The 18,429-nt window shown below is 49.9% G+C and overlaps 1 protein-coding gene across 1 annotated transcript in view; it reads right to left on the bottom strand.

The window, feature by feature from the left end:
• Positions 1–18,039, bottom strand: part of INPP5D (inositol polyphosphate-5-phosphatase D) — a 137,753-nt gene extending 119,714 nt beyond the window's left edge. The window contains exon 1 of the mRNA XM_027537946.1: positions 17,741–18,039. Coding sequence (XP_027393747.1) covers positions 17,741–17,874 — 134 coding nt within the window. The 5' untranslated portion in view covers positions 17,875–18,039. The remainder of the gene's footprint in view (positions 1–17,740) is intronic.
• Positions 18,040–18,429: the final 390 nt, after the last annotated feature.

The following is an 18,429-nucleotide window of genomic DNA, read 5'->3' as shown; positions in this document are numbered from 1 at the left end:
GGACTGGAAGAAACACAAGCTGGAATCAAGATTGCCGGGAGAAATATCAATAACCTCAGATATGCAGATGACACCACCCTTATGGCAGAAAGTGAAGAGGAACTAAAAAGCCTCTTGATGAAAATGAAAGAGGAGAGTGAAAAAGTTGGCTTAAAGCTCAACATTCAGAAAACGAAGATCATGGCATCTGGTCCCACCACTTCATGGGAAATAGATGGGGAAACAGTGGAAACAGTGTCAGACTTAATCTTTTTGGGCTCCAAAATCACTGCAGATGGTGACTGCAGCCATGAAATTAAAAGACGCTTACTCCTTGGAAGGAAAGTTATGACCAACCTAGATAGCGTATTCAAAAGCAGAGACATTACTTTGCCAACAAAGGTTCGTCTAGTCAAGGCTATGGTTTTTCCAGGGGTCATGTATGGATGTGAGAGTTGGACTGTGAAGAAGGCTGAGCACCGAAGAATTGATGTTTTTGAACTGTGGTGTTGGAGAAGACTCTTTCGAGTCCCTTGGACTGCAAGGAGATCCAACCAGTCCATTCTGAAGGAGATCAGCCCTGGGATTTCTTTGGAAGGAATGATGCTAAAGCTGAAACTCCAGTACTTTGGCCACTTCATGCAAAGAGTTGACTCACTGGAAAAGACTCTGATGCTGGGAGGGATTGGGGGCAGGAGGAGAAGGGGATGACAGAGGATGAGATGGCTGGATGGCATCATTGACTCTATCGACGTGAGTCTGAGTGAACTCCGGGAGTTGGTGATGGACAGGGAGGCCTGGCGTGCTTCGATTCATGGGGTCTCAAAGAGTTGGACACGACTGAGCGACTGAACTGAACTGAACTGAACATTGCCTTCCAGTGAAGTCGTCACACTGTGTCTCCTACTAACCTGTCTCTTACTAACTGGATATGAAGGTGTATATTTCCCCATACCCTGCCAACTGGCTGTTATCAGACATTTTAATCTTTTGCAAATTTGAGAGATGATGGCTGGCTTTAATTTGCCTTTCTTTATGAGCAAGGTTGAATGTGTTCTTATAAGTTTAGCTATTTGTATTTCTTTTTCTGTGAATTCCTTTTCATGTCTTTGGCTCACTTTTTTTTTTAAAAAAATCATCTTTTGGTTATTTATTCATAAGATTTTGATATATGCTACAATATATTTTGGAGTTATTTATTTTTTAACACTGTATATTGATGATTTTCTTCTTAGCTGTATAGAGGTTTTATAATTTTATGTGGTCCATCTTACAATTTTTAATGCCTTTTAAAACAATGAATGTTAAAACAAAGTTTTGGAGAATGTTTTGGGTGATTTCAGTTCCATGTGTCTCTTCATTTCACAGGAAAATTTCCTCTCTTCCTCTGACCCCTTTAATTCCCATCTTTCCCATTCCTATCCTGTCTCCAAAGCCTGAACTGACACCCCAATTGGCTTATTTCAGAGATGGCCAGGATGAAGCTCTAATTCAGCATCACCTCACCTCCCAGAGATGTCCCTGGGTAAACGGGGAACCGTCCCAGACCCCCACCTCACTCCCCACCATGCCCACCCATTGCAGCCTCAACTCCATTTGTAGAGCCAGCCAGGCACACGCCCCAGACAGTTGGAAGCCTGTTCTGCTCTTATCTTTCACAGCGTGTTCTCATGACACTTCCTCCTGTAGATATGCAAATAAAGCCAGGGCGGAGAACTGTCTCTTATTTGGCTGAGGGCAGCTAATTTATGGAAGAGGTGGAACAGGCCCCCAAACATCAGCTTGTAAACAGAAAGAAAGAACACAGAGTCACCAGGAGGGGTACACATAAAGCGCGCAGAACAGGAAGGCCCCTCAGTGAATTAAGTGTGGCAGACAAGCCTCGGTGGCTTTTTCAAAGGTGTTCTAGAAACACTGATATGGCTCTGTGTTACTCAGATGGATCAGAATCAAAAGCTAGTACAGCAGAAGATACTTTCCCCTTAGATCGTTAACATTCAGCATCTCCTATGCATGGGGGTGGGGGGTGGAGCACATGTCATCCCTGGGCCGAATCAGTGGTCTTCAAGGAAAAGTGTGAGCATCACCACCGCCACCCCCTGCCAAGCACACCCCCTGGAGAGCGGTTGGTTCAAACTGGCTGCCACTGGGGGCTCTGCAGAGAGGTGGAGGGGGCCACTCCTCAGCTTCCCACACTCACCAGCAGCTGCACTTCGCCCTGGTCCCATACACTTGACATGTACATATACATACATGTGCACACGCATAGACAGATGCATAACATATTAATAAATGGATGTTGTTGTTCAGTGGCTAAGTTGTCTCTGACTCTTCATGACCCTATGGACTGTAGCACGCCACGCTTTCCTGTCCTTCACTATCTCTGGGAGTTTGCTCAAATTTATGTCCATTAATGCTATTCTAACCATCTTATCCTCTGCTGCCTCTTTCTCCTTTTGCCTTCAATCTTTTCCAGCACCAAGGTCTTTGCCAATGAGTCAGCTCTTCTTTCAGGTGGGTACACACACACATGCGTGTGTGTGTGCTAAGTTGCTTCAGTCGTGTCCGACTCTTTGCGATCCTATGGACTGATCCTGTCAGGCTCCTCTGTCCACGGGATTCTCCAGGCAAGAATACTGGAGTGGGTTGCCATGCCCTCCTCCAGGGGATCTTCCCGACCCAGGGACTGAACCCAAGTCTCCTGTAGCAGGCGGATTCTTTACTGCTGAGTCACCAGGAAAGCCCACACAAACATATATACATCCGCAGAATCTTACATATAGAGTGTTTACAGTGAAGACTCCACAAGTAAATCACCTTAGACAACCACTGCCCTGGAACATAGCCCAGACAGTGTGCTCACTGGGGATCATGGATCCTATTTAGCCCTTTCTCACCTCTTGATAATGATTTAGTAACAATTTGAGGGAAGGGGGAGTTAGCTCAAATGGTAGAGCACTCACTTTGCACATGAGGGGTACCGGGATTGATGTAGTTACAATTTAGGGCACTAACCCTGCTCTTCAGTTGCTACTCCTTACAGGGTCTGGGCCACATTTCAGAGCAAGTGTGTTAGGAATATTCCCATTGGAGACCCAGGCTGGGATGACGCTGGGCTGGCCCAGCCTCCCGCATATGGGATCACTCTATTCTCAGAGGCAGTGGCTCTCACAACGAATCTTCCATGCGACTCCCGACTCCCGACAGCCAGCCGTTGGGTGACTATAGGTGCCTACACTGTTCTCAGCAGGAGATGCTTCCCCAGCGAAGGCACTTTCAGATCCCGGGTTTGGGAAGTTTAACTCGAATGTAAGAGGATAAGCAAATGGAAATAGGGAGAAACTACTTCGTGGCATTTTATTTATTCTTTCAGATTAATGTTACTATTTCTGTGTGACTATTCCTAGCCAAATAACCACTGAGAACATGCCCAGAAGCATCTTTTCTTATGGTGAGAGAGAGAGAAATCAAATTCTGAAATTCGAGAACCTCATGAGTGCCCGTCTCACTCAGCCGATCAGCTTAGCATGTTCCCCAGTTGTTTAAAAAACTCCTTTGTAACTCATTATCCTTCAGTTCAGCAATATGTGAACCGTGAACTTCCAGCTGTTCAAGCTGGTTTTAGAAAAGGCAGAGGAACCAGAGATCAAATTGCCAACATCCGCTGGATCATGGAAAAAGCAAGAGAGTTCCAGAAAAACATCTCTTTCTGCTTTATTGACTATGCCAAAGCCTTTGACCGTGTGGATCACAATAAACTGTGGAAAATTCTGAAAGAGATGGGAATACCAGACCACCTGATCTGCCTCTTGAGAAATTTGTACGCAGGTCAGGAAGCAACAGTTAGAACTGGACATGGAACAACAGACTGGTTCCAAATAGGAAAAGGAGTACATCAAGGCTGTATATTGTCACCCTGTTTATTTAACTTATATGCAGAGTACATCATGAAAAATGCTGGGCTGGAAGAAACACAAGCTGGAATCAAGATTGCTAGGAGAAATATCAATAACCTCAGATATGCAGATGACACCACCCTTATGGCAGAAAGTGAAGAGGAACTAAAAAGCCTCTTGATAAAAGTGAAAGAGGAGAGTGAAAAAGTTGGCTTAAAGCTCAACCTTCAGAAAACGAAGATCATGGCATCTGGTCCCATCACTTCATGGGAAATAGATGGGGAAACACTGGAAACAGTGTCAATCACAGCAGATGGTGACTGCAGCCATTAAATTAAAAGATGCTTACTCCTTGGAAGGAAAGTTATGACCAACCTAGATAGCACATTCAAAAGCAGAGACATTACTTTGCCAACAAAGGTCCATCTAGTCAAGGCTATGATTTTTCCAGGGGTCATGTATGGATGTGAGAGTTGGACTGTGAAGAAAGCTGAGCGCTGAAGAATTGATGCTTTTGAACTGTGGTGTTGGAGAAGACTCTTTCGAGTCCCTTGGACTGCAAGGAGATGCAACCAGTCCATTCTAAGGGAGATCAATCCTGGGTGTTCATTGGAAGGAGTGATGCTGAAGTTGAAACTCCAGTACTTTGGCCACCTCATGCAAAGAGTTGACTCATTGGAAAAGACTCTGATGCTGGGAGGGATTGGGGGCAGGAGGAGAAAGGGATGACAGAGGATGAGATGGCTGGATGGCATCATTGACTCGATGGATGTGAGTCTGAGTGAACTCCGGGAGTTGGTGATGGACAGGGAGGCCTGGCGTGCTGTGATTCATGGGGTCGCAAAGAGTCAAACATGACTGAGTGACTGATCTGATCTGATCCTTCAGTTCTAATTTCTAATTGTATGTGTTTTCTCTTTTTTTCTTTGCTTGAGTGTTGCAGACATCTGGATGAAGAGAGGATGGGAGAACAAGGATTGGAAGCTCTACATTCAAAAGAGCCACTTGAGTGCAAGGTAGAAATTAGAGACAATGTATGTGCACCCTACGAACCAAGGGTGCTCACTGTCCCCGCCCAAACCTCAGAGAATCCCAGTCAAAGAGAATGAGGAAAAGAGGCCATGGGTTCAGAAGAGAGGAAGCAGGAGGAGGCGGCCCAGGTGGCCAAGTGAGAGGTGGGGTGAGCGTAGTTGCGGGCCTGCAGTGCGTCCTGCCCCAGCATCCTGGGGAGGGGCCTTGCCTGAGACCCAAGGGAGGAAGCCCACCTATCCGCGTACCACACCACCCCTGCGTTACTCAACCCAATCAGGTGGATCTCAGATCAGGGGGCTCCCTCTCCCATCCCTGCTGATGCTTTACCATTGGGAAGAAGAGTTGGGCAGAAACCCAACCCAGTGTCTAAAAAAATAATCAGATCCAGTTTTTTCCTGACAGTTCTTTGCTGGAAAAGAAAAATCACCAGATCTATTAAAAACAGCGCCACTCAAAAGAAGGGGGGTACCATTTTTCTGAGAGCTCAAAGATGATGTCTCCATGTTACATAGAAGCACTGCAAAAAGAAAAAGTGAAAAAGAAAATACACTCTGGAGAAGTCTGACTTGTGAGCTCAGTAAGATTTAAGAGACAACTGCTTCTCTGAAACTGGAGAAATGCATTGTAAAAACTGAGGAACAGGAGATAAAACAAAAAACTGGTCAGAAGTGAAAAACCTAGAGTTCTACAGTCAGCATTAAACACTATGAGAGAGGCAGTGAACAGCAGCTTTGTGTTCTGGAGAACTTTAACAAGGAAGAAGATAAATCTGAGAAAGTCAGTCAGTACAGGAGGAAAGGGAAGATGAGAAATACACAGGACACAGCTCTGTCCTGCAACATAAATACAGTAGGAGTTCCTGAACTCACAGCTAGCTTTCTTTTTTTAATTTTTTTTTTAGCTTTCTAGCTGGATCATCAAAAAAGCAAGAGACTTCCAGAAAAACATCTCTTTCTGCTTTATTGACTATGCCAAAGCCTTTGATTGTGTGGATCACAATAAACTGTGGAAAATTCTGAAAGAGATGGGAATACCAGACCACCTGACCTGCCTCTTGAGAAACCTGTATGCAGGTCAGGAAGCAACAGTTAGAACTGGACATGGAACAACAGACTGGTTCCAAATAGGAAAAGGAGTAGGTCAAGGCTGTATATTGTCACCCTGCTTATTTAACTTATATGCAGAGTACATCTGGGGAAGGCAATGGCACCCCACTCCAGCAATTCTTGCCTGGAAAATCCCATGGATGGAGGAGCCTGGTGGGCCACAGTCCATGGGGCTGCTAAGAGTCGGACAAGACTCAGCAACTTCACTTTTGCTTTTCACTTTCATGCATTGGAGAAGGAAATGGCAACCCACTCCAGTGTTCTTGCCTGGAGAATCCCAGGGACGGGGGAGCCTGGTGGGCTGCTGTCTATGGGGTCGCACAGAGTCGGACATGACTGCAGTGACTTAGCTTAGCAGCAGCAGCAGGGTACATCATGAGAAACACTGGGCTGGAAGAAGCACAAGCTGGAATCAAGATTGCCGGGAGAAATATCAATAACCTCAGATATGCAGATGACACCACCCTTATGGCAGAAAGTGAAGAGGAACTAAAAAGCCTCTTGATGAAAGTGAAAGAGGGGAGTGAAAAAGTTGGCTTAAAGCTCAACATTCAGAAAACTAAGATCATGGCATCTGGCCCCATCACTTCATGGGAAATAGATGGGGAAACACTGGAAACAGTGTCAGACTTTATCTTTTTGGGCTCCAAAATTACTGCAGATGGTGACTGCAGCCATGAAATTAAAAGACGCTTACTCCTTGGAAGGAAAGTTATGACCAACCTAGATAGCATATTCAAAAGCAGAGACATTACTTTGCCAACAAAGGTCCATCTAGTCAAGGCTATGGTTTTTCCAGGGGTCATGTATGGATGTGAGAGTTGGACTGTGAAGAAAGCTGAGTGCTGAAGAATTGATGCTTTTGAATTGTGGTGTTGGAGAAGACTCTTGCGAGTCCCTTGGACTGCAAGGAGATGCAACCAGTCCATTCTAAGGGAGATCAATCCTGGGTGTTCATTGGAAGGAGTGATGCTGAAGCTGAAACTCCAGTACTTTGGCCACCTCATTCGAAAAGTTGACTCATTGGAAAAGACCCTGATCCTGGGAGGGATTGGGGGCAGGAGGAGAAGGGGATGACAAAGGATGAGATGGCTGGATGGCATCACCGACTTGATGGACATGAGTCTGAGTGAACTCCGGGAGTTGGTGATGGACAGGGAGGCCTGGTGTGCTGCAATTCATGGGGTCACAAAGAGTCGGACACGACTGAGCAATTGAACAAATATGTAGGACCTGTGAAGAAAATTACCAAGTTAAAAATAATAGCGATAGCTGTATTTATTATTAAGACTGAAAAATACTGAAATGTCCATTTGTACAAGTTGTATTATGGATTTCATGCACTTACAATCAAAGTGCGAATAGTGGACTTCCGTGGTGGACCAGGGAAGTGGTTAAGAATCCGTCTGCCAATGCAGGGCACATGAGTTCGATCCCTGGGTTGGGAAGATTCCGCATGCCGTGGGGCAACTAAGCCCCAACTACCGAGCTCACATGCCCTAGAACCCACGGTCCTCAACAAGAGGGAGCAGTGAGAAGTCTGCACACCGCAACCAGAGAGTACCCCACGCGCGGCAGCCCGCGTGCAGCAACTAAAGCCCTCTGAGCAGCCAAAAATAAATTTTCTTAAAGTCCCACTAGTATTTTTTCCAACTTGTCAAAATTATCATCTGGCTTATCTGGAAGAATACTTTAAAAGAATAGATATGCAAATCCTAAAGTAAAATAGTTTATAAAATGGTGGTAAGGCATTCAGTGTGAACTTGGTGTGAGAGAAGCAGACAGAAGTGGACTGGGCTAAACAGGCGAGAAAGAGATACGGGAGACTTAATACATGGTAAGAAAGAGGCCACAAAGAGCAAGGAATAAGCTATTCAGTGGGGGGTTTCAAGAAAGATGGGTACTTGAGAAAAATGCCCATAAATCTTTGTCTTACACCATCCATTAATTCCAGAGAGATTAAAATGTTCAGTGTAGAACAGTAACAGCAAAACAGAAAAACCAACATTTTCTCCATCTGCTTTTGCCAAATACTCTGCTAAGCATGTGATATACACTTTTCATTCAGTCCATCCAACAACAGTACATGGGTATTCTTATCCCTGGTTTTCAGATGAGGAAACCGAGGCCCCATAGCGTTAGACAATCTACCAGCGCTTGGAAAGGCAGAGTGGCCTCTTAGCCTGAGCCCATTAGCTCTAAAGGCCCTGCTCCCGACAGGAAGCAAAAGAAACAAAATTCCTGGGTGCAGAAGGACTCTACATTGGAAAGTAAAGGGGAAAACGTCACAAAAGAGCATGATTGATAGACTTTACAAAAATTTACAATCTCTGAATGTGGGGGGCGGGGAAAGTCATAAAGTTTAAAGGCAACCACAGCGAAAATATTTGCAACAAATGTGATATAAGGAATTCATGCAAAGAGGTGATAACAGAAAAACTACAGTTTCAAATGAAAAAAGGCAAAGAGAGAATGAAGCAGACCATTCACAAGAGAGAAATGATGAAAGTCAATAATCCAAACAAGTTTACCACGACTGCAATCAAGCAATGCAAATCAAAATGAACGGAAATAAGCTACCTTTCACCTTGTAATTCAATATATTTTAAAAATGAAAATATTCAGTAAATGGAGGCTGGAATGAGGTGGGTGCTCTTTGGCACTGCTTACCAGAACATAAATTATAACAAGATTTTTGGAAAGCAATCTGTCGTTTTCCATCAAGAGCCTTAAAAACATTATCCTTTGATCCAGTAATTCCTCCCCTAGAAATCTATCATCAGAAATGTCACATATTTGCACAAAGACCTTCATCACTGTCATATTTAAAATAACGAAACACTGTTAGTAAGTTGAATGTCTGACAGTAGAAGAGTAGTCCATAAATTATGGTGCATCGTGTAATAGAATTTGTGCATCTATTAAATATGATATTTAGGAAGAAATGTTAACTAAATGAGAAAATGCTAATGTTGCTAGAAAATGCAGACTAAAATTACATGGTATTAGGCATATATTAATATAATATGGAGCTTATGAAACTTATAGAGGTATGTATGTATCTACCTATGTATAGACATGTATCTATCTATATAAATACATAGAGAGAATATAAATGAGAAAATACAGCAACAAATTAATATTATTTGTGTTAGTCTCTCACCTCAGTGGTTGGGTAATTATTTTCCTCCTTAACACCTTCAACTCTATATGTTTTACTTAATACTGTATTTTTTAAGGTTACTTGAAAAAACGTGCGAGAAGGGGACGATGGAGGATGAGATGGTTGGATGGCATCACCAACTCAATGGATATGAGTTTGAGCAAGCTCTGGGAGATGGTGAGGGACAGGGAGGCCTGGCGTGCTGCCAGGGGTCCACGGGGGTCTCAAAGAGGCGAACACGACTGAGCGACTGAACTGAACTGAACTGAACAAAACACCGCCCTGTTTATCAGAGGGTCTATGTCTACACTGCCCCTGACACACGGGATGCCTAGCAAGACTGTCCCCTCTGCAGGGCAGGTTTCTGGTTGGCAAGGGAGGGGCTGGGCCAGCTGACCCTTTGGTGTCATTTACAGTAAGTAATCGAACCCAAAAAGTCTGGGTCCTGGTACTTGGAAACACTTTTCTCAATAATGGGACACAGGGACTGTGAAGTCAGCAGGAGAGAGAGGAGGGAGCCGGTTCACAGAGCTGCCCGGGGCCTGGCCTGCAGGGCTGTGGACACTGAGGCCACCTCATCTGCCGCTGGGCTTCCTTGGAGCCTTCTGACTCCAGATCCCTCAGTCTCTCCCTCCTGTGTTGGTGGTTAATCACTGTTAAGATGGCCTCCGCGTCTCGCCTTTCTCTTCCTTCTCCCAGCTTCATTCAGCGCTTCTTCCTGGCCCCTGAGCCCCAGGCCCCTCTCTCTCTCTGACCTCCGGGCGCTCACCGGGCCCCCCGCCCACAGCCGCGGCCACGCGTGCGTCATCCGCGTCCTCTTCCTGCCTCGTCTCTCCGAGCACTTCCTCTGAGGGGCCCCACATGACAGCTCAGTGTCTCCCGGAGGCTCCCGCGGCTCCAGGAAGCCCCAGGAGTGACGCTCAGCCACCGCCCTCCTCTCCCCTCCTGCGGAGCGCTCCTCGCACACCGGCCTTCCCTCCTCTGCCTCTGAGATGTCGCTCCTCACTTGGCAGCTCGTAAAAAGTCATGGCCAAGAGCCTGTCATACAGCGCGAAGCTAGGTCAGATACAGTATGTTAATGGCGTATGGCTGGCATCTAGAAAACCAGGACGGATGAACTTATTGACAGAGAGGAAATGGAGACGCAGGTGTGGAGACCGGGCTGGAGGCCAGGGCGTGGGGAGGAGAGGGAAGGACAGACTGAGAAAGGAGCATTGACACCCATACACCATCGTGTGTGAAACAGATAACCGGCAGGACGCTGCTGCACAGCACAGGGAGGCCCACCTGGCACTCCGTGATGACCTAGAGGGGTGGGGAGGGGAGGCGGTCCAGAGGAAGGGGATATATGTGTCGAATTATGACTCATTCGCGTTGCCCTAAGGCAGAGACCACAACCGTGTTGCACAGCAATTATCCTCCAATTAAAAAAAAAAAGGAACAGCCAGGGTTCAGCGGGTGCTGACTATGTATGCTTATCTCCACATTGTCCCGTTTTATCCTCTCAATAATCCAATGACATCAACGGAAAGACAAATCACTCCATTTTTTACACAGGCCAAAGATACGAACAGACATTTCTTCAAAGAAGGTATACAAATGGCCAAGGAGCAGAGGAGAAGAGGCTCAACGACATCCATCATTAGAGCGATGCCAGCCCAAGTCACAGTAAGAGGCTACTTCACACCCACTAGGATGGCCATTACCAAAACGATAGTAACAAGTGTGGGTGAGGGTGTGGAAACATTAGAACCCTCAGACCCTGCTGATGGGAATGAAACAGCACCACTGCTGTAGAAAAGATGGACAGTTCCACAAAATGTAAAACACAGAATTACCACATGACCCAGCAGTTCCACTCACGACAGTTGAAAACACATGTGCATAAAAAAACTTGAACTTAAATGACCACAGCAGCATCATTCATCGGAGAAGGCAATGGCACCCCACTCCAGTACCCCTGCCTGGGAAAATCCCATGGATGGAGGAGGCTGGAAGGCCGCAGTCCACGGGGTCGCTGAGGGTCGGACACGACTGAGCGACTTCCCTTTCACTTTTCACCTTCACGCATTGGAGAAGGAAATGGCAACCCACTCCAGTGTTCTTGCCTGGAGAATCCCAGGGACGGGGAGCCTGGTGGGCTGCCATCTATGGGGTCGCACAGAGTTGGACACGACTGAAGCGACTTAGCAGCAGCAACACCATTCATAATAGCACAAAAGGAGGAGCAACCCAAATGCCTGTCAACTGATGAACAGCTAAATAAAACGTGACCTCTTGATAAAATGGGCTACTATTCATCCATGAAAAGGGATGACTCATACTACAACATGGATAAACCTTGGAAGCATTATGCCAGGTAAGAAGTCAGATACGAAAGGCCACATATTATATGATTCTATTCCTATGAAATTACCCAGAACAGGCAAATTGTCAGAGACAGAAAGTAAGTCAGTCAGTAGTTGCCACAGCTTGGGAGGGACAGAAATGGGAAGTGACTCCTAAGAGGTTCAGGCTTTTTGGGAAATGGGAAGTGACTCCTAAGAGGTTCAGGTTTTTTAGGAAGGGGAGGGGTGATGAAATGTTCTGGTGTTAGATGGTTGGATGGCATCACCAACTCGATGGACGTGAGTTTGAGCAAGCTCCAGGAGTTGATGAGGGACAGGGAAGCCTGGCGTGCTGCAGTCCATGGGGTCGCAAAGAGTTGGACAGGACTGAGCAACTGAACTGAACTGAACTGATGGTTTTACGTTATGAATGCACTACATACCACTGAATGGTACACTGATTCTACAGGATGTGAGTTTTACTGCAATGAAAAATTAACCCAATGAGCGGGCATTTCCCCACTGAGGACCCTGGGTGGGTACAGGGCGGTTAGCATCTCACAGAGGCTAGAACTCACGTGAGGCCCAGCCAACCGCAGAGGGCTTGCCCCTAAGTACTTCATCACATGACCTGAATTAGCGAGGGAAGCCCCTCCATCGCTGGGGCAGGGAGGAAGGCCTAGAGCACCACCTCTCATGGTCATGCTGGGGTTCACGGTCCAGGAGATGGGACCACTCATCGGAGAAGCTCCGAAGTCTGTGCACAGGTGACTCTCACCTGTCAGGTAGACAGGTGCTCAGTCTCTTTGGTTGTGTCCGACTGTTTGAGACCCTACAAAATGTAGCCTACCAGGCTCTGTCTATGGGATTCTCCATGCAAGTATACTGGAGTGGGTTGCCATGCCCTCCCGCAGGGGATCTTCCAGACCCAGGGACTGAACTTGGGTCGCCTGCACTACAGGCTGATTCTTTACTGCTGACCCACTAGGGAAAGACAAACCAAAGCCAAGCTTCCCTGGTTCTGGAAAAATTTCTCCAGGACGCTAGGCTAGGGCACAGAGAACCTGGGGACGCTCAACTATGGGTTTTACGAGTCGCTGCACAAAGAAAGTACCAGGAACCTGTTAGACGGAGAGGCCTCCCCAGGCACATCACTCCCTTCTTGGTCCTGAACGCAGAAGGACTGCTCAGAATAGTGGTCCCTGGACAACTAGAGAGCGAACCGAACAATCTCTTACACAAACCAGCTTTTAGGAGCTGTGGTCCTCTGGCTCTGACTACTGTCTGTGCCAGCATCTCTCACCCTTTGTCAATACCAGATGGGAAAAACAGTCTTTTCCTTTGCACTTGCACAAAAGTAATTCATGAGCAATATTTGTCGTTCTTGTTGTTTAGTTGCTAAGTTGCGTCCAACTCTTTGTGACCCCGTGAACTGCAGTATACCAGACTTCCCTGTCCTTCACCATCTCCCGGAGTCTGCTCAAACTCATGTCCATGGAGTTGGTGATGCCATCCAACCATCTCACCCACTGCTGCCCACTTCTCCTCCTGCCCTCAATCTTTCCCAGCATCTGGGATCAGTATAAACTTTCCTAAAGTTTGAAAGGGGGTTGGAGGAAGGAGGATTACATCAGACCCATTCACACCTTAGTAAATGGCTTTACACCTCTCCAGGACATTTCTGCCCACTCCCCTGACAAGTCCCTTCTCTGTGCTCCATCACGAGGGGTCTCCCCTCCAGGCCTCCTCTGACTCTACACACACCCAGACTTGCTGGCGTCTCTCTCTTCCTCTCTCCCAGAAACAGTAAATTCAAGTCCTGGTCCTGCCGTCATTAGTACTGTGAACATACAGCATGTTACCTAACCTCTCTGGGTCTCAGTTTTCCGCACCTGTAAAGTGCGGATAATAACCACACTTCCTCCGAAGGCCAGTGTGGACAGTGAGTGAGTCAGTGTGTGCGAAGAGCTTAGAACAGAATCTGACATGCAGGTTGTCTTCTGCTGTTATTTTTAGGCAGAATGCATCAGTATCCACCTTCGGTTTGCAGAGCAAGGCTGCAATGGTATGGCCTGCCCTACCTCAAGGGGCCATAACTTTCTTACTAACAAATAGAATGCCTTCTCAAAGGGCACTTTTGGTGACAAAATGTCCTTCTGGGGCCTCTTTGTCTTTCTGGCCGTGCTCACAAGGCTGCCAAGTCCAGGCTGCCGTGTACTGTCCCTGGGAAGGTGGCTGTAGCTTTGCCTGGGCAAAGCTTGTGGTCAGCCAGGTGCTGAGGGAAACCAAGATCATGTCCTCGTCACAGCTGGTCAGGCCAGGCATGGGTTTCTAGCACTTGCCTGCCTCTGCCCCTGGGAGGGAAGCCAACTCTCTCCTGTGTGGTTTAGTGGAAACACCACTGGACCAGGCAACTCCATCCTGCATGGTGGCTGATGGACCCAGAATATATAGGCTCACTCTTGGGGGCTGGGCTGCTCTTACAGAGACGGCAGTATATCGCTGACTCCTCTGGGCCATTGCTCTGGTTCAACCTGTCCAGCCAGGGCAAGGAAAGCCTGGCCCCAACTGACCCATGACCCCGCATGCTGATGGACCTGAATCCCCAAAGGTGTACCTCTTCCCTGCAGCAGAAAGCACATGGCAGGTATGCTGGCCTCACGTGGAAGCGCAGTCCTGGCAGGAGAGGAAGACACAAGCTTGACAGTCTCTTAGTATCCTCTGTACAAAAGGGGCCAGACAGCCCCATCAAGGAGCCCCCCTGACCTCCCTAGTCTGCTGGCGGGTTCGCGTGGAGCCAGGGGAGCGTGACATAGGCCCCACCCAGAAGACCCATTGCCCCTCGCGATCTCAAGCCCCTTGCTGCAAGAAGGCAGAGCGGGACTCCGTCTATGGAGTCAGCTGCCTGGGGTCCTCCCCTCCAGCTCTCTGCACCCTGAGATGGGCCTCGGTTTTTCTGAGGTTTTCTGAGTTGTGGAGGAGGGACCTGTGTCTTCTTGCTCCGAGGCAGGTGTAGGGCTGACCTCCCGAGAGGAAGTGCAGCTTTGCTAGGCCCGGGGGCGACGTGCACACATCAGTCACGTGGGCCGCTATCAATCGCAGCCTTGTCTTTTGGCGTTTCCCTCACCCCCTCCTTAGTTCCATTTAAATAGGCAAATCCTGTCCTCTTTCTCCAGCATGCAGGCCACTCCCGAGGAAGCTGCCCTCGGTTCCTGGAGCTCCAAGCATCGCAGTCTAAACCAGGCGTTGGAAGCCTCCTGCTGCCCTCCTCTCTCAACTGGAGGAGCCGGGAATATGCTCAAGCCACTGGGGTCCGAGCAGGGTGCCTGAGGTCTTTTCCCATATAGATTTTTCCAGCGTAGGAGGGCCAGTCTTAGAGGCTTTCTTGCTCACTTTGGAGCAGGGTCATTAAAAGGCCTTGACACCATAGCTGGCTTACCTGGGGCCCTGCTGTCTCAGCATCTCCCGGAGAGAAGCAGAGCGTAGAGCCTGATGCCTGGGAGACTCATGCTTGTGGAACCCCACTGGGGTGCCCCTTGCTGGCGGAGGACCAGGAGGACAAGGTTTTCACCAGTCCCAGGAACAGAGAAAGCTAAGGATGGGATGGGAGGGTGGGGGGCTGTTTTTCAGGAAGTCAAACCTCCATGATTTAAAGGACTGGCCTTTTGACTTTTTCTGTTTGTTTTTCAAGAGCACGTTCTTCTTGCCTTTTCGGTGCCGTTAAAGGATACTTTCATGAAATGAACGGCTAAGAGGTGGCAGTTAGATATCACTTAGAGCTAGGTTTTCGTTTTTAAATCTCCTTAATTGGCAACATTAAAGGTGGTGGCAAAAGGAGGTCTCCCAGGGTTTTGGAGAGTTCGGTGGTTCGTGGTATCCCACATCCTACAGGGGCTCCTGCCCCTGTGGGAATCATGACTTCCCCCACAGAGCCAAGGGGATAGGGGAGCCCCGGGCCTGGAGTTAGCGCCTGGCCTCACGGCTTGGCTCCCTGGGGAGGGCTCCAAGCCCTGCTGTCTGGAGCTAAAGGGGCCTTGGGGCTGGGAGACTAACAAGAAGCCCAGCCCTGGACTCGGAGGATGGTGGGTATGGGGTGGGGTGTGGGCCACGGGTACCCTCCCGAAGAGGCAGACCCTGCACAGTTGCCAAGGCTCCAAGAGTAACTCAGCACCAGGGAGGGGAGGGAAGGAGACGCAAGAGAGGAACGAATACCGCACACCCTCTGGGATCCCAGTTTGCCACCAGCCGGCCCAGCAGCATAGGGGCTGCCCCGGTAGCTCCGACGGTTAAGAATACGCCTGCAAAGCAGGAGACCCAGGTTCGATCTCTGGGTCAGAAAGATCCCCTGGGGAAGGGAATGGCAACCCACTCCAGTATTCTTGCCCGGGAAATCCCAGAGGAACCCGACAGGCTATACAGTCCACGAGGTCGCAGAGTCGGACACCACTGAGCAACTAATACACACACACACACACACACAGCAGGGCGGTGTGGACTAAAGCCTCAAGCTCTCTGAGGTCTGCCCACCTGCAAAGTCAGGGGCGGTGGGACTAGAGGTTTCATGGCTTCTCCTAGCTCTGGCTCTGGCTGTCACAAGGCTCCCAGTTTAGAGTCAGAGACCCTTGTTGCAATCTGTAGCCTGAGCCTGACCACAGCTCCCTGGTCAAAGGGCTGCTGTGAAGGTTAGTGAGCTGGAGCCTGGAAGCTCCCGAGGTCTCTGAGGGGAGGGGAGAGCTGCACGTGGGCTGAGGGGAGACAGATCAGGATGTCCCCACTGTCTCTACGCCCGGGTCGATGGGTCCCCACAGGGGCTGTGCCTGTGGGGAAGACTAGGTCTGCTTCCCTTTCCCCCTACCCCGGGTGTGAGAACTGGGGACTCAGGAAACTGGCCTTGGGAGGGCGAGGCTCTGATGCAGTCAGACCTCGGGCCAGGTGGCCAGCTAAAAGCTTGGGTTAATTTCTAAACAGTCCCAGTTCACCCTGGTAAACACCCTGTCTTCTCTCGCTGCCACTGGAACCCAGGCTCACACCGACTTGACAGGTACAGGACTGGGGTGGCAGCAGCCGTCTGTCTGTCTGGGTGCAGCCTCTGGGGACGGACAGTGTTGACTTTGTCATCCCTTGGTTAACCCATCTGAGCCTCAATTTCCTCATCTGCAAGAGCAGCCAAGAAAAGGACCTGCACTTCAGATTGTCGCGAAGTTGAAATAGGTTGACGCATAGACAAATACTCAAACTCAACAAGCTCCAAATAAGGTCTGTGACCCGTGACCCATTTCCCCTCCTGCATGGATGGCGGTAGCGTCTGCCTGCTCGGAGGGACCCTTCTGCAAGCCCAGGGGTGCTACCTGAGAGGTGCAGGTGAACGTGCCCTTCCCCCATCACGCCCAAGGCCCCAGAGGGCATGGTTAGACCACAGGGTGGCAGAGTGGCAGGGCCAAGGGCCTCCCTCAGACATTGGTGGAGAAGGGTGTTACAAAAAGGAACTGTCAGCAAGTGGCCGGTTCCCCAGTTTTAGGACAACTGGCGCATTCAGCAACATCCCAGAACTGGGGGTGGGGGGGCAGTCGATGGTGGCCGAGAGGCCTCAAAAGGTGGGGACACGGCTGAGGGCCTTGGACGGGTGAGAAGTGGCTCCTGCTGTTGGTAACATGACTTCCTCTGCTCCCAGGGCCCCAGATACAGCCTCTGATCCTTTCTTGAGCGACTCCCCGTGTTCACGGCTCCCCAGACAACAGCTTCCTCCAAAGTCCCACACTCTGGCACAGGAAGGGTTCTCTCTTGCCACTTCCGTTCTTCCAGGACTGTTTCCCAGCTGTGCATCTTTGACCAACACCTGAACTGACCCAGCTGCTTTCTAACACTCCCACCACCACGGAGCCCTGAGTTTCCGCCCGGCTCACAGGCCGTGGACACCCCCCTCCTGCCTTGGTCCCTGGAACCTCAAGGAAGCCCCTGGTCCTGCTGCTTGATGGTTGCTGGGGTGTGCGGCCCAGACCCCAGGCTAGCCCTGGAGGGCTCCTGCTCCCAAAACCCCAACTCCGAGGCCGAGCAGGTCCCCCGACAGGCCTCAGCTGGACCCACCAACAAACCTGGGAAGCGCAAGGTCGCTGGACACAGAAACAACCCCATCCCAGGGCAGGGGCCCAGCGTGCCCCGACCCAGCTTGCCCTGTGCGCAAGCGGCACCTCCAACACCATTGCAGGCCAGGCCGGCGTGGGCAGGTTGGGTACTCACAGCACACAGAGCGCGTAGGCCCGGGAGATGGACTCGCTGGCGCGCACGAGGAAGCTCCCATCCTTGCCCGTTCTGGACAGCAGCTCCTCTGCCTTGGAGCGGGTGATGTTGCCATGGTTCCAGCAGGGGACCATGGCGGGCGCGGGGCTCCCTGGGGCCGGGCCGGGTGGCCTCCCCCCTGGACCGGACGCTGCGCCGACGGGGGAGCTGGGCCCTCCTGTGCTGCGACCCTCCGTGGGTTCCCTCTCAGTCGCCCCAGCTGCTGCTGCTCCTGCCACCCGCTCGCTGACCGACTTCCTGTTTCAGGCACTCGGCAAGGGAAAGGAAGCTGAGCTGCAGAGAACTTCCTCATTGCAGAGCCCAAGCAAGACAGTCCTCCACCTCCCCCCTCACGGCCTGCTGCCACTCCCTCTCACCACCCCCCCCCCGCCCACCCCGCCGTGCCCCCCATCCCCGGCTCCCTCCTTTAATGCGTCTCAGTCCCTGGCATAGCAAATATCAGCTTAAGCCCTCCTGCGGGAATCTATCAGCTCCTCTGGCATCAGGAGGCTCAGGGCCAGCCTCTGAAGGAGTGAGGCCCAAGCGTTAGCCATTCCGGGGCCCATGACCCGATGCCCCACGTGGGGTGGCCACGCCAAGGACGTCCACCCCAGCCCTCTGCCCTACCCCCAAGCTTTCCACCTCCCCGT

Source organism: Bos indicus x Bos taurus, chromosome 3 (genome assembly GCF_003369695.1).
Source record: "Bos indicus x Bos taurus breed Angus x Brahman F1 hybrid chromosome 3, Bos_hybrid_MaternalHap_v2.0, whole genome shotgun sequence".
NCBI classification, from domain to species: domain Eukaryota; kingdom Metazoa; phylum Chordata; class Mammalia; order Artiodactyla; family Bovidae; genus Bos; species Bos indicus x Bos taurus.
This window is presented reverse-complemented; position numbering and strand designations above follow the sequence as displayed.